Source organism: Patagioenas fasciata, chromosome 2 (genome assembly GCF_037038585.1).
Source record: "Patagioenas fasciata isolate bPatFas1 chromosome 2, bPatFas1.hap1, whole genome shotgun sequence".
Lineage (NCBI taxonomy): Eukaryota > Metazoa > Chordata > Aves > Columbiformes > Columbidae > Patagioenas > Patagioenas fasciata.
This window is the reverse complement of record NC_092521.1, coordinates 135,106,692-135,123,142: the sequence shown is the minus strand read 5'-3', so window position 1 is coordinate 135,123,142 and position 16,451 is coordinate 135,106,692. Positions and strand designations below refer to the sequence as shown.

At 39.8% G+C, this 16,451-nt stretch overlaps 1 protein-coding gene across 5 annotated transcripts; it reads left to right on the top strand.

The window, feature by feature from the left end:
* Positions 1-948: 948 nt before the first annotated feature.
* On the top strand, positions 949-15,871 carry CCDC126 (coiled-coil domain containing 126). 5 transcript variants are annotated; one of them, XM_071805034.1, is made up of 5 exons: positions 973-1,033; positions 6,401-6,578; positions 11,641-11,774; positions 12,359-12,762; positions 14,269-15,871. In XM_071805034.1, exons 4-5 carry the CDS (start codon positions 12,525-12,527, stop codon positions 14,448-14,450), a joined length of 420 nt encoding a protein of 139 aa, XP_071661135.1. In that variant the 5' UTR covers positions 973-1,033; positions 6,401-6,578; positions 11,641-11,774; positions 12,359-12,524; the 3' UTR covers positions 14,451-15,871. The 5 variants fall into 5 exon arrangements, with proteins under 5 accessions (XP_065687442.1, XP_065687443.1, XP_071661135.1 ...); XM_065831370.1 differs by lacking the exon at positions 6,401-6,578 and having other exon boundaries at positions 949-1,033; XM_065831371.2 differs by lacking the exon at positions 6,401-6,578 and having other exon boundaries at positions 960-1,014.
* The last annotated feature ends 580 nt before the right edge of the window (positions 15,872-16,451 follow it).

Genomic DNA, 16,451 nt, shown 5'->3' with positions numbered 1-16,451 from the left:
TAAGTATTGTCCAAGCCACGAACGGTGCACCTTTGTGCAGCTGCAGGTTACAAGACCGAGAGCATGGACGAGTCCCTGCCCCACACCTGAGGGACGGCACTCACTCGCGAGGCCACTGTCAACATGCGTTTAGGCCGTTAGAGGGCAGAAACGACACCTTTCCTGGTTTGTACTTCTGAAGGCAATCTTTACTTATGGATGTCCATGGGAAGTGGCGGCCACGGCCACACAGCTTCCCGGCTTCCCCGGGGGTTCCTATCTGGAAAAGGAGGGTGAGTGTTTCCAGGAAGGACCGCTAGGCCTGCGGTTACCCATCTCCCGCCCGGCCCGCACACAGCCTGCAGCGTTACCCGACAACGTGCTCTGCAGGCAAAGACACTGCGACCTGCCCTCCTGGCCCCAAGCGAGGGGTGACCTCATTCATGTTTGTAAATATATAAAGGGTGAGTGTCATGAGGATGGAGCCAGGCTCTTCTCAGTGACAACCCATGGTAGGACAAGGGGCAATGGGTACAAACTGGAACACAGGAGATTCCATTTAAATTTGATAAGAAACTTCGCAGTGAAAGTGGCAGAGCACTGGTACAGGCTGCCCAGGGAGGTTGTGGAGTCTCCTCTGGAGACATTCAAAACCCACCTGGACACATTCCTGTGTAACCTCATCTAGATGTTCCTGCTCTGGCAGGGGGATTGGACTAGATGATCTTTCGAGGTCCCTCCCAGTCCCTAACATTCTGTGATTCTGTGAGGCGCGGCGCCCGCAGGGGCAGTGGCGGTTACCGGCAGCTACTAGCCGAGCCACCGCTGCTCACGCTTCCGCCTCTCCCGCACGCCGCCGCCAGGGGGCGTGCCGGGAGGGGCGGACACGCCCACGCATGCGCGGCAGGCAGCGCGGAAGGAGGGGCGTTGCGGCAGCGCTCCCGACCGGGACGGGCTGGGGGGGAGGAAAGGGCGGGGTCTCAGGTGGTGCGTCGCGAGGCGGGCGGAAGCGGAGCGAGCGGAGCCTGTCAGACGGTGCGGGCCGGGAGCAGAGGTAGCGCGGGGCTGTCGGGGGCTCCCCCAGGCGGCGCGTCGGAGCGGGGGCTGGGGAAGCGGTGCCCTGCGGCTGGGGAAAGGGCGAGGAAGGGCTTCCAGCTGCGTGGGGGCGGTGTGAGGGTGGCGGAGGCCCGGTGCTCTGCGTGGTGAGTCGGGTACTCTGCGTGGTGAGTCGGGGAGGCTCTGCCGGGCGAGGGTACGAGGTGGCTGGGGGTGGCGAGGCGGGAGCCGGGTGGCTGCAGGCCGGCTGCAAACCCAGGTTTTCACCTGGCCCGAGCGCCCCGTTGTGTTCTCCTCAGGCTTGTCCCCTGCTTCGGGTCTTCCCTCTGGCCTCGCCCCCTCCCCCCCCGCCGGCATTCGTGCAGCCGCCAGGTCCCCCTCCTCCAGCCTTCCCCCGCCTGTCCTTGTGTGGCGGGTCGCGCTCCTGTGTGCGTGGGCTCCGGGTGCTCCTTGCGGGCCGGGCTCCCCTGGGCTCCACCAACCCTGCTCCCTGGGCTGGCGGTGGTGCGAGTGCAGGCCCCGCTCCCGAGAGCCGGGCCGCGGTGCGCGCTGCTGCCCGCCCAGGATCCGTGTTCCCGCGGGTGGATACCTGTGATGTGGTGTCCTTGGGGGGGGTGAGGAAGCAGTGAAGGAAACAAGGTTTTTCTGTTTTCCTTCTTCACTTGTAGTGGCCTTCTTGTCATAAGCTATGACTACAGTGACTCTGCAAGACTGATGTCTTTCTTGTGCTGTAAGGATGTAACTTTGAAAGAGGCAAACTGTCCTTAGGGTGATGTGATGGAACTAAAGAAGGAAGAAAATTTTTTTTAAATTCGTATTCAGGCAAAGGCAGGATCCTTAATAATGTTAGTTTAAGTGATCATCTGGCACTAAAAAGTTTGGAAAAAAAAAAGGGCAAAACGTTTGTTTTAACTATAATATGTATTATATTTTATATATACTTAATTATAATATATGAAACTTCCTGACAGCAAGAGCTGTGGAATAACTCTTCCTTCTTACAATATAATAAAAATCCTTTTATAGGTAATATCTGATGATATTTTAACTACATTTTAAATTTTCCATTAAGTTTATTTCTGTAAATATTTATAGCATACTACTATCTCTAACTTATATCTGTAGCTCTGTTAATCATTAATTATTAATAAACTTACTTTTCCATTTCCTAATCTAACATGGTAGCATCGTGTAAATTTTCTTTTATGTATCTTGTCATCTGATACTGACAGCTTGAGTGGAGTGTAATTCTGTGTTTGTGTGCCACAAAGCAAAGCTGAAGGAAATTTTATTCCACTCTATGACATGATGTGGAGTTTCTTTAGTGCAGTTTAGATCAAGTTAACAACTGGGGGTTTTGTTGTTTTTTTGCCCCCTCAGGAGGTGAATTGGGGGGGCAGGTTTTCACTGTGAAAAGTGAGCTTTGTAGGAACTGTGACTTTTAATTTTTTTTTTTTTTTTTTTTTTACAGCACCTTCAGAATGTGAACATGCTGAACATAATAGCTGAGCATGCTTGTGATTTGTTTTAATTGTAACGTAGTGTTTGTTTTGGAGCAAATGTAATGAATTGCTGTTTCACTGTTATGAGAATATCAAAGAAAGGAGACAGTATGAAGGTGATAGCAATATAAGTAGCATCTTGTTCTAATGTCAGAAGAGGAGTGATTGCAATTTTAGATGAAATGTGGAAATTTATAATACCTTTGTTCCCGTTTTGACTGCTGGAGATACCCATGTGTATAAAGCCTAGATTCTTCTGGCCTCTTTTTGTTATTTTATGTGTTACAATATATAATTGTTTAATAATTCATTTCAGGTACTTGAGAACTCCAAAGGATTATGCAATTATGCTGGAATTCCTTTAGTCTAGTAAACAGGTCTTTTTGCTAAAGCTTTTACAGTTAGAAATAAAGCTGTTTCCTTTACCTTTTTTTTTCTTAAAGCTTTTGTGGTCTCTTCTTTATAGAGACCTCTTTTGGCTTTTAGCTTCTCGAAAGAGGCATTTGGATAAGCTAATTACATATCACGATTTAGCTTGGGGGTTGGATGTCATTTATCTGCTAAAAGTAAAATAATTCCCCTGGAGTTCGTGATCACTTGTACCTTTTCCAAGAATGGTTAAGGGTGCTCGTTCTTGCATCTTGCCCAAACTGTAAGTAGGATAAATGCACGCTGTCAGCTTAAATTGTCACCCATGTAGCCAACATTATCGGAAGACTAGTAAGTGTCAAAAATAGCCATCGAATTGTTTCCAGTAGCTGTCAAAAATCTGTGGAGCTCGGTCATTCAAATGAACGTGTTTTGCGCTGGTATAGGCTTACTGCTAAAATGTACTTTATGTGGTATTTGTTATTTGACAAGCTCTTTCACCTGCGGTTGAAAACTTGTACTATTAGGTGGGCTGGTTTTCCACAACTCAGCATTAATAATAGTCTGCTAAATTTTCTTTTATGATTGTCAACTTTACAAAAAATTATATATATTACCATTTGCCTTTGCAATTTAAAAGATTAATTTTGGATTGCTCAGAACTAAATGGGTACTTTACCTGCATTAAACAAAGTCTAGACTAGAGGTCTAAACAAGAGGACTTAGAACTTATTCAATTGGTATTAGTATCTTCAGTAATAACAAAGAAATAAGAAGCTGTCATGACATAAACAATCCAACTAAATTTCTGGGTACCTTCTGCTTAATTGTAACAATAAATTATTTTGCAGTGCCTACCACTGTGGTGCTATGGTTAACTACTGTCTGTCATAACCCTTACTATGCTAAGATAAGCTGACAAGTCAATCTAGAAATAATAAAAGATGTAGAAGAAAAGAACTTACCTACCTTTAACACTGCCTCCAGTGTTGTTTTTCTAAGATCTTCAACTAGATCAGCCTCCTGGGAGCAAGTGTGAATCTGAGGCCTGATCTATATTGTAGTTTTACCACTGAAATGTACTTTTGGTGGACACCTTGCACACATCCATAGTCAGTGTACCTCATGTTCTGTCATAACTTGAACACATCCATAGTCAGTGTACCTCATGTTCTGTCATAACTTGAACACAGCCATACTCAGGGTACCTCATGATCTGTCATAACTTGAACACATCCATAGTCAGTGTATCTCATGTTCTGTTATAACTTGCACACATCCATAGTCAGTGTACCTCATGTTCTGTCATACCTGTGGTTCTTAGAAACCAGGGTCCTTCTATGACCTGAATAGCAGCAGTGAAGCATAAAGAAACCATAAAGAAAAGTGTCCCAGATGGAATGGAATGAAGCTGAGATTTTTTTTTTTTTTTTTTTCTCTAAGAAGCTGTTCCAGACATGTAGAAATGTTTTGAAGCCCACATGGACCTAGTGAGAGCAGGGGAACTTCAGCAAGTATAATATACTGTCCCCATTGATACCTGCTCTCTTTAATTTCCACAACCCTTGCCAAGTCATTTCCCCTCTCAAAATCTTGAATCTTGGCTGACTGCCCACAGTCAAGGAACAAAGAATTTCTGTTTTTAAATAGTTAATTTTAAAAGCATTCACTGACAGTAGTAGGCAAACTAAAGGGGGGGAGTTCTGAAAAAAAGCCAGGATACTTTAAGGTACAAAGAAGTACTCAAGCAGACTCCTTAGACATAATGCTAAATCAAAACAATTGTTGGCAGAAAGTGTAAAATAAAAACAATACCAATAGGGCTATATGCATTCAAAATAGAAACAAGTCACTGATATTTCTAGAATACTGAAATACAAAAGGTAGTCTAGTGTCTGAGCACTCAGATGAATTTATACCAGAGCCACAATAAACTCGATGTGTGAGTTTTCAAGTCTAAAGCAATATGGGTTTGCTTTTAACTCACAGTCTAGCTACAAAAAAAAAAATTGGTTGTGTGCTGTTCTTAGAAGCCTGCAAGAGATAAATCTGTTGTGGTTTAAGTATTTCTGAGGTAGTGGCAGTATCTCTCTCCTTGGTGAGCTATGACTTTTGTTGGCCCAGATGTCCTTTGGCTACACTGAGAGATGAGGACTGGAAGGAGCATACAAGGAGATTTTCTTCTTTCTTTGTTGCAGCACTGTAGAAGCACAGGTGTTACTGGTAGTTACTTACCCAGTTTTGCTCTTCCCTTAAACCTAGTATCTTTCTATGAAATCACTCAGAATATCCATTAAAGGTATTTCCCAAAAGTCATGGTAGCAATAAGTCAAAGGAATAATTTTTTTGTTGTTTCGGCGTTCCTTCATCACTGCAAGTCTAGGGCATGCAGAGGCAGGGCATGAAGGAACATAAGCTGTGGGAGAAGGTGTAAAGATAGATGTCCTGGAAAAGACACCAAGTGCTTGTCAGACTCCTTCGGCAGTGCATTCCAAAAGTCATACAGAACTGTTAAAACCTGCAGTCCAGCAGCCGTCATACTGATAGGGTGGCTTCTTTTTTTTTCCCAAAATAGGCATTTTTACCTGTTCTTCAGATGTCCGTGTGCTGTATAGTGCTGTTCTTTTCACTTGAGCCTAGCAGGTATTAATATTAAATCCCTCTTCTATTGGCTGATCTATGATGCAGTCTTGAAAGACCCTCAAGTCTTGTCAGCACACAGGTACAGCATTTTGATGGACTATGTCAGGTGTTGCTGAGGTTTTGACAATGGGGCATCCTTCTCTTTTCCCTCTCTGCTGGTGACATTTTTCTGTTGACCAAATTTTACAGCAACAATGATAGGAATCCTTAACATGCTGAGAGTTGATTTTGTCAAAAGACATCTCAAATATGCTTTCACTTCTCTGAGGACAAGAATTACTGTTAATTATTTGCTTTTTAGTAGAATATTCTGCTCTTTTACGGTATTCTGCAGCTGTCTGAGTGAACCTGGGAGCCAAAGGGCAGTGTTGATCCACAGAAGTCACCAGTATGGATGTGCCAGTACAGGGAAATGGTTTTATTGGCGTCTATTCAAGAGCTTATGTGCTCTTAAAAATATGAAGAGTGTGATTCTTCCTTGGGTACCAGTTTAAAATATGAATGATTTGGGTAAGATGATTTGTTAAAGGGGGTTTGTGTTATATATGGAAAGGGAGAACTGAAGTTTCTGTGTATTGCCAGGAATTGTCCTGTGTAATGGGATGTACTTCATTTCTTTGGGCATTTATTTGTCAGCTGCACCTCATGCAGATTTTTTTTCCTACTGCCAAACCGACAGCCATCTAAGATTGCAAATTACCACAATGGAAATGTCATTTTTGGTGTTCCAAAAAGTCTCAGCATGTAGCTCCTGGGCTTTTAGGTGCTTATTTCTTTGTCCTTGTGTTCAAAGGTTAATTGTCTAGTGAATATGTTCTGTGCTTTTTGTGTGTGTGTGAGTCATTCTTTAGACTTCCCATTTTCATTGCTGCACTGCGACTGCACCGATAGGCTTCCAAATAACCTAGAACTAAACTGTCTCCTCCTGCTCTTGGAATGGTCAGTGCGATATCTGTCAGCTGAGTGACCGTGATGCTTAAAGTTTTCTTTTGGAAAATCAGAAAACAAAAGATTTTGGACGTCACAGAGGTAAATGGGCAGGGGGAACACACTCGAAATAGATGCAAAAAAGAAAACTAATAGGATAGAGATGATAGAACTGTGGAAATATTTCAATGCCCTGTGATTTTTTGTCTTGAAATATTTGTTGGTTATTGCAGTGAGGTGTCACTGTGCCTGTTTACAGCACAGCTTATTGTTTACTAATACAGTACCCTCACTGTACTGAGAGATGTTTGCTGCCATAAAGTTAATAGAAATTTCTCATATAGACTTAATTTTAGCATGTTTATGAAATTATAAAGGATTTTGAATTAACTTGTCATGCTCCCACTGAGATTGTACTAAACTGTAATTTTGTACTGTAGATTTGTATCAATTATTAAAGTCAGCTTTTATTTGTACTGTCTTAATTTCTGTCTGCAGTCTGTTCTGTTACAGTATTTTTTCTCCTTCCGCTAGTTGGATGCAGTCTCCTATGACTATGTCTGACATTTTATTTTTTTAATCTGTGTCTTGGTAAATCACTTAATGTACTTATACAGTTAATATAATAATCGGTTGCAAAGCCAGACTTGCTTTTGAATTTGCTGTGTCATGTTGTTGGTGATCATAGTTTGGCAGTGAGAAACAGATAAGTATTATGGTATAAAATTCCCATTTATTGAGTCTACTTCTTTACTATATTAGTTTATTAGAAACCTGCATAGGTCTCTAGGGTATCACTGAGGAGCTACTGCCTCAGTATTTGGCATTCTGTATTTCAGAATATAAAACCAAAGAGGTTACTTTATTGAACTATATATTAACAATACTGTTTTCAGTGCATTTTTCTTGGCTTTACTTGAGAGTCTTTTTGATCCTTGAATGGAATGGAATTCTCAGGCTTCTGTTTTCTCTATTCTTCACCTCCTGTTGACTCCGTTTTGTTAGTTTTTTGCTAAAACTGCTTACTAATAACTACCAAAACCACCTGATGGGCCTGCTCCTTTATTTTTCTCTTATAAATAATCCTCTTCATCTGTTTTGTACATTTTTCAAACTAGGGGGTACACACTGTCTCTGCAGCACAGTTTTAAGTTTGCCCTGTTGATGCGGATAACCTCTTCTAGTGGTTTAGGAAGGCTGGGATCGCTCGGACAGGCTATAAAAATGATGATGAGTATGTACTGGTCTTTCATGATACCCTGAGATTGTTTCAGAAAATGTATGAAGCATTCGTTTGTTTTACAGACTTGCATTTTTTGTCTTGTACATGAATATAATCTCTGGGTTTTGCTGGGAGTAAGGAAAGCAGAATCTGAGGAAGACTTTGCAACAAAATTCAAATATGATGTTTTGTAAGTGTGGTGTGGTTTCCATGGAGAAGGGTCAGTATTCAAACTAAAGTCCAATGCTGCTGTTCAGATAAATAGCATCAGAGATACTAGAACTTTGCTTTGTTATGGAACATATAATGGGTTTTCTGTTGCTGCCGTTGTTCCTTTTGTTTCATGTACTTGATCATATAATTTATACATGACTGATGTTGGAACATAGCTCAGAGGATAGAGACACGATTTTATTTTGGAGAGGATGAGTGCCTTAGTTCATTGCTGTCATTGCCAGATGTATGTCAGTGGTTGCTGTGGTACCACTGGACAATGTTAAATCCATGTTGGTAATACATTTGGCTTTGGCAGTACATTTCTTAGACAACCAGCAGTGGCAACAATGAAGAAAACCAAACTTTTTTTATGTGAAAGGCAAACCTAGTCTCAGATCTTCTGTTCTGGAATTGCTTGTAGTTCCAAGTTCTAATGTTGCCCATGGCTTGAGCTTGTCATTTTCTGAATTAGTTAGATATGCATGTTGATGTTTCAAGAAATTTGAAAAATTGTGACTGGAATTAGTCACTCGAGGCTGCCTATTGAAAGGATTATCAGGAAGATACTCTGTCATGGATTCTTGGATTGATGTTTTGCCAGCACAGTCAGGTCAGGGGTTTTGTTTGATTTGATTCTGTTTTCGTTGTTGTTGGGTTTGTGTTTTGTTTCCTTCTTTCTTTGTTGTGGTTTTGTTTGGTAAAATTTGGGTTGGAGTTTTTGTGTGTGTGCGTATATGTTTGGGTTGTTGGTTGGTTTTGTTGTTTTGCTTTCCCTCCTCAGATTTTCAAATTTTGTCCTGGCTGTACTCCTTCATCTTCATGGTTGTCATCCTTTTGTCTCAGTCTCTATGATTAGGGATGGTAGGAATTCCAACAAGGCATAGCTCTGAAGTGCCTTTTTCCCTACTGCTCTCTGCAGTGCTTTGACCTCCTTTGCCATCAAAGCCCTTCAGCTGTGGTTGGGAGAACAAAAAGCCTGGGTTCCTACCTGGGCTAAGGGTGTGTGAGACAGGAGGTCTCAGCTTCCCTTTTCCCCTGCGCTTTGAGAGGTGAGGAAGGAGGAGTTGGGAGAATGAGGGGGAAGAAGAAAGATCAGAAGAGACACTGTTCCTTCTTGCATGTATGCTGTTATCTCATGGGATATTAACTCCAAATTACTGAAAATAAAGGTCCATTGTGAGTACAAGTTTTGTTTCAACTATAATGTTCATGTTGGGAAGCGCTGACTGTTCAGGGCAACAGAGGTGAAAGAATATTCCAATCCACCCATCTTATTTATTGTGCTATTTTCTTCCTGATACGTACACCTGCTACTCTGATGCCCTTTTTTCCTACCTGAAAATCACATGGGTATAAGCTTGCTTTTTTGTTGTTGTTTTTTGTTTGGTTTTGTTTTTGTGGGGGGGTGGGTGAGTTTTTGTTTTGTGTTTGTTTGTTTGTTTGTTTGTTGGGTGTTTTTTTTTGGGGGGGGGGGGGGACGCGGGGAGGGTGTTGGTTGTGTTATTGTGTCCCCTCTTTCCTCCCGCACACTGTGTCATCTCAGAAGGCTCTTGCAAGGAGTGTTGGGGGTCACTAGAAGTACATGCTTAAGGAAGAAAGAGGAGACCAAACCTCCAGAAGTCTGAAATTATACTGGAATTCATTAAGGGGGAACAGCCTCTAGAAATGCCTAGGGAAAGTGACAAGTACAAATAGTTCCTTTCATTTTGGTGCACTTGACTCCCAGTCTCTTTGCCCAGAGTCAGTGTCAAGCCCTTTGCCCAGCAGGTGAAGTCCTCGATTCCTGTTGGTTTCAGCCGTCAGCGTGTGCGCTGTGAATCACATTTACACGGCAAAGCCTCAGTCTGCAATTCCTGCTGCTTCTTGGCGGGAGTTTATTCAATCTGTTCCATTTGGCTGGGACTCTTATCCTGGCTTGTGGTCTTATTTACAGCGTGATGGCAGTTATTTCCACTCCAAAGCTCTGTAGTGATATTGTCCAAATGCTTCAGGATGAGATATGGCTGGAGATCTACAGGGAGCTGAACTTAATTTAAATTCTGCAGGAGCTATCTGTTACTTTCAGCCATTTAAAAAATAATATAAAATGTAGACTTTTGGGAATGGGGGTTGAAACTTGTGGTCTCTCCTTGAGATATATTGTCTGGTCTTCTGAGCTGTCATGTGAATACATTATTTCTGGACCTCATATGTAAATGTTTTCCATCATATTGATACTGTTCAGGGAATATGTAGATGCATAATGATGTAGGTGCAGTTTATGCTTTAAAATCTGAATGCAGAACCGTGGATTTGACAAAGAGCTAAGGAAAAGAAGTTTTGGTTAGCTCAAGTTCAGGGAGGATCTGTTTCAGGAAATCTTAAACCACACAGCTCCAAATATTCATGCTCATACTGTAGAATATAAGTTTTGATTGTTTTCTCTTATTTTTGCACTTAGGACAAATTTGTGCCTTAAAACATTTTTTTGGGGGACAAGCACATTCTTTGAACAAAGTACATTCCACTGAATTTCCAGTGGGATTTCAGATTATTGCGTGTCAGCTATCTGTCCATGTGCACAGTCATATACCACAATTAAGGTGAAGTAAGCTATTCCTCATTCAGTGGCTTGTGATTAACTACTTACATTAGTACACTCAACAGCAGAAGTTAAGATTTGGTTGGTTGGTTGGTTTGTTTAATGTACTGGCAGTTACTGCAGAGCATTTTACATCCAGTAAGTTACTTTACTCAGACTTTGGTGTCCAAGTCCTAATATTGCCCCTGCCTTGACTTGATCATTTTCAGGATAATTTAGATATGCATGTTGATTTTACAGTGCTTTAGAAATTTGCCACCTGAATCAGTCCTGTTTGGCTGCCTGTTGAGAGGATTATCTGAAGAGTGAAGGTGGAGGGTGAGCGAGAAGCACACCTCGAACTCGGCTGGCGGTGGCACTCGTGTTTGCCACAGACCGTGGTGTGTTGGCGTAAGGCCAGTTGGACTGGTCAGCAGAGATGATGAAAAATACTGTGGAGGTGGAATTAAATTTAGATTAGTGCTTAGCAGGATAAGAAATTTGGTCTCAATATTCTAATAAAACCAGAGACCTAAGTACCACTACAGAAAGGCTGTTAGAGAACTCTACTAAATGTGTAACTTCACTCTGAAAAGCACTCATGTCAAGTAATATGTGGGGAAGAAAGGGGAATAACAGGGAAAATGTAATTACTATGTAGAATGAGTAGCTTTATCCAGGCTATGTTAAATAAAAGAAACTATCTCAAAATAAAGTATTGAATAATTGAAGTAGTTTCAGAGGTGGCTGAAAAATAAGAAATAAGGGGTATGCACATGCAAAGAGACTGGAAAGATCGGATTTGGTTGGTGGCAGAAAATGAAGAAGAGAATGAGACAGATGTAAATATATATGTGTATATACATCTATGATGAATCTGTCACTGTCTTATAACACAAGAAGAGGGGCACATTTCAGTGATGTTATTACCAAGTTTTTTTTAAAGTATGTTGAGATCAGTTATTTGGCATTCATATGTATGCATTTATAATAAAATGGAAATGGATTCTTTGATTTTTCCCTAGCAAGCTTGAAGCTAGTTTAAAAAATGGATTTCTGTTTTAAAAGCATGTGGCTTGAAGTCCTCAACTTCAGCTACTCCATGTGAAAATGACGGTCTCTTTAGCCCTGCACTTAGTTTAGTTTGTTTGTTTTTTCCACTACAGAGCTCCCTGAAGATGACTGGCTCATATTGCTCCAAACTGTCTGGACACTTGCTGTTTAACTGCTGAAGTTTTCCTACCATTTGTTTTTTCTCCTGAAGCCTTAATCTACTGAGGGATCAGAACTGGCTGCTGTGGTAAGACTTTTTTGCAGTGCTAGTAAAATGCTAGAAGTGCAGTGTGCCCATTCATTTTGGTTTTATTTTTTTATTAGAAAGACCCCAAACCAAAAATCTGAGTGCTTTACAAAATGATGATGCCCAACTTCTAAGTAACTAAACAACCCAGAAACTTTATTCTGTATTTTTATCTGTTTATACTTGCCTTATGCGTCTATGTGAGGAATAAGAATCGGGTGAATAATTTCACAAGATCTTTTTCTTGTGTATAGATATTTTCTTGTGTATATCTCCTCAAAATGTTGTGTATAAGGGTTTTACAGGTCTCTTCTAGATACTGCATTTTGTTTTAAATGCATTTGGGTTTAATGTCTGTTCAAATGACGGTATTTAAAATAATAATGTAAAATTGGTAAAAATAATAAGAAGAAACCTTGTAAACAACAAGTGAGATAGAAAGATGACTGCACCTCTAAGCAGATACAAATCCACAACTGTTTACTGTATTATGCAATAATACTCCGTTTGAAAACTGGTATTTGTCCTTGATCTGAACAGCTGTAGCAGTTTTGAATAAGCATGTGACATTTTTCCAATTTCAGGAATCAAGACCAACTAAAACATGAGAAGGTGTATTCAAGATGATCCATCCAGAAGATTTTTCACTTCATAGAAATCTCATTTTTGTTTAATATGTGATATAATTTGAAAAAGCCAAGTTCAATTACATACCTTGAAATTAAGACACACCTGTGGCCTTCATCAGAAATGTTTCTAACATTTTCAAGAAAAAATATGTCCCAGAAACTGAGTATGTTTTTACTAGTGTTTGGAATCATCTGGGGTTTGATGTTGCTACGCTACACTTTTCAGTATCCCAGACGCCAAAGCAGTGCCGAGTTGCGTGGACAGATACTAGATCTAAGTAGAAGATATGTCAAAGCACTGGCAGAGGAAAATAAAAATTTAATGAATGGTGGCGGTGGAACCTCAATGGCAGGATATGGTAAGAGGAAAAAAACCATACTGGTTATTAAAATATCTTTTTTTCCCTGAAAACCGTAGTGTTACGTGACTTTGAAAAAAAAGTGCTCTTTAAGAGGAAGAAACTCTGTAGTAATAGATTTTATTTTAGATTATTCACTGAAATTGAAGATTAAGATGTGGCGCAAAATCAAGTAGCAACATGGGATTTTTGTCTTCCAGGAATTTTTTAGATATCTCCAGGTATATGGCTGCTGTCACTCACAGGATTAACATTAACACTGTGGAGGGTTTTTTTAATTTAAGCTGTTGAGGAATAAGCACATGCTTGGTACAGGGACAAAGTTTTAGATTAACTCACTTCAAGATTCCAGATTCTTCTCGTGCCTCATTGGTAACTTTCTGCTTTTATTTCTTTAATTTTCTTTAAGTAGTAAAAAAGCAGCAGAGAGCAACATACTATTTGAGTTTGCAGTCTTGAGACTGCGAGGCAATTATGAATTCTGTGGAATCTTCCCTTGCTTTAGAAGTACTATTAGAGATGAGGCCCTCATCTCTAGAGCTTTAATTCTTGCTGCATCATATCTGTCTGATTGACCTGATATATACTCCTAAACAAGAACTAGTTAAATTTGGAGAGAGGGACTGACCTGAATTTTTTTTTTGTTTGTTTAAATTTACTACCAGAGTTTTAATTTTATCTGCGTCATTCTGTTTTTTCACCTTCATGCCTGTGTTTTTCTTCCCAAATTGTTGTGGTTAATGATTGGGGGGTGAGGAAGAGAGAGAAAGTCTGTGTGTGTTGGGGGGATCTTAACACCTTGTAAGGGCTGTTAAGTTTGTTCCTGTTTTTCAAATCTAAGAGAAGATAGTGATATGAACATTGACAACAGCATAATTAGTTTTTGTCAAAAGGCCTGTTACTGTGTTTGTGTTGCAGAATATGGGAATTTTTTAGTGTCCTTTCTTGTGTTTTCTAATCAGTATAGGCCTAAATATATGGATTTTTTTTCCTGCTTTATAGCTTATGGAAGAAGTGATAAGACACTTCCTCATAGCACTTTTTCTGTGAGATAGATCTGTTATTTAGAGGAAAGCTTTTAAGAGCTACTTTTTTTTCTTTTTTTAATGTTGGAAAGTATTTAAATATATTCTGTTGCTGTCCAAGGCTGAAAAAGGTGTCCTAGCTGGGTATTCTAGTGCTGTTCTCTGGATGAAATTTGAAATATTTCCTTTGTATAGTCACTAGTCTAATGTTCCAAGTAGTGGCTTTGTTCTTACAATTGAATATTTAATTGGCTTTGTTCACAGTTCACTATTATGGTATCTTCTTTGCTTAAAGTAACAGAAACAGTATTAAAGAAAAGTCCAGGTATTTTATTCTATACTTGTATACTGATGTGCGCTCTTTCCCAAAAAATATAGTAGGAAGGGTAGCAAGTTTTAAGGTGTGAGTATATTGAAATAGCAGTTCTTTTCCACACATAGTAAATAATAGGATCTAATTGTTTTTTTCCATTATCTTCAGCTGATCTTAAGAGAACAATTGCTGTTCTTCTGGATGACATCTTACAGCGCCTCATGAAATTGGAAAACAAAGTTGATTACATTGTTGTGAATGGCTCAGCAACAAATACAACTAATGGAACAAGCAATCAGGTGCCAGTAACTTCAAATAAACGTGTAAAGCCAGCAAGCAATATTAGATAGCAAACAGGGCTGCTTTGTGTTGCTGCATCTATGATACATAATATTTAACATAAGCTTTTTATCTCTGGCTATGACAAAGCAGTAGTTGGCTCTAAAAGAAGCATAAACTATTCTGTTATAAGATGTGCTGGATCTATGTAGGCCTAACTTATGTGCATAGGTTCTTAAAGCATTATTTCATTGCCTTAGAGCAGTATTGCTGACGTGATCTTTGTTGTCTTTAAAGATATTTTGATATCCTAATTTGATGTAGGATGCCATTGGATAATAACAATAAAAGGAAAGCAATGGGGAACTTGTAGGTTTCTAAAGATATTTATTTAAGTATAAATATAACATATCTTTTGGATAGGTGAGCAGTATTGTAGTTCATTTTTTTGTGATCTATGTTAAGCTGAGGTAACTGAGGAAAATGCATTGTTAAACAGATGTTAGAAAATGTGTATACTTATAATATTTTGTTACTCATTTACTAAAACAATATTAAATTAAGGATAGCATTTTAAAAATATGACCCAAAGAATGTCTTTATTTGCACTATCTGTCAGAATAGCTACAGAGAATTTACTGTATATTTAAAAAATTTAATTTTAATAGGAAAACATCCTAGGTAGTAACACTGTCCAGGTATATCTTTACACCTGAGTTAGGGCAGTTAGTTTATCAAAAGCAAGTAATAATCTGTGATATCTTAGATGATTATTTCTTACAAAGATATTTAAGTGTATGTATTTTGTAATTGCAGATCAAATTATTTAAGTGATGGAAATAAGTTTTGGATCTGTGAATACTGTTTATTTGTTGCTGTTTCTTTTTAACTTTTTAGTACCTTGCAATTTGTGCTAAGTATAGCATACCATCTCCCTGAATTGCTTTTTTGATCAGGAGGAAAAGCAACGCAGGGAAACCATGCATCTCTGCATTTAACAGAGATGCGCGTACTAAGGGTGTCTTACGGAATGTGTGAGAGCTAAGGTGATGTTTGCCTTACGTCTCCATTAGCCTTACAGCGCACTGAGCTGCAGTGTGGATGCACTGGATTTCAAAATGTCACTGAAGTCATATTAAAGAGAAAGTGCCACTGAGCCTGTTTCTTAAATTCTACTGAATGCTGGGGGGGAAGGGAGGGTATGTTACATTCAGGGACTTTCGTCAGAAGTGTGCTGTGGGTGGGGTTTTGGGGGTAAGTGGGGGTGATGTAATCCTATATTAAGGAAAAAAACTACCAGTAAAACTGGAGGTGCTGGATGATATACAATCCAAGGTTATGCGTTTTTTCTTCCACTTCTGTGCTGATATTCTGGACTATTATAAAGGAAAATACAGTTACAACCTTAGTATCCAGATTTTTTTTCTGTCACATTGTGTGTAAACATGCACTCACTTTAATGCAGAAAGAGAAAAATAAATTTTTAATTGTACTTGTAAAGGCTCCTGGTTTTGTTTTTTAAGAGTCTTGTAATTCTTGCTACCTGTGCGATTCTGGATTGGCAAGTGTTATGCCTCTGAAGTTTAGTAGTTGTCTGGTGTTCTTCCTGCTCAATCACAAAGTTTTTTTGCTCTTGAAATTCTTACGCCCTGATACCTTCCTCAGGTTAGAGGTGAGGGGAGAGAGAATGGAAAGAAAATAACTGGTTTAGGTCTATAATCTTTAATCTCAGAGAGAAGACAGGTGCAGAACTTTTGAATCTGCAAGTCTCTATGGACAAGGTGAAGATAGGTTTTCATATCTATCTCTCTATGCTTTTTATTCCCTGAGTACTTGATTGGTACCAACCCAGACCTTGGTGGGTGGTGTCCTTTCATGCTATAAACAGTAGTACAAGTTGGTTTTATGTGTGTTTGCAAAGTGACTTTTTTCTTTTATTTGTAAGGCTATGTGAAGTCTTGAAGTTATTGAGGGTTGTTGAAGTGTAACAGAAGTTGCAAGGTGAACATTTGTCACTACATGCGCATGCAGCTTGTTTTATGCAGAGATTTCAGAGACAGATGTACTACTTC

What these genes read in the sequence shown, in the direction of transcription:
- CCDC126 (XM_065831370.1), top strand. Translation starts at nt 12,525, where the DNA reads ATGTTTCTAACATTTTCAAGAAAAAATATGTCCCAGAAACTGAGTATG. An exon ending in AACCTCAATGGCAGGATATG is followed by an intron (nt 12,763 to 14,268) that starts GTAAGAGGAAAA and finishes CATTATCTTCAG; the next exon opens with CTGATCTTAAGAGAACAATT.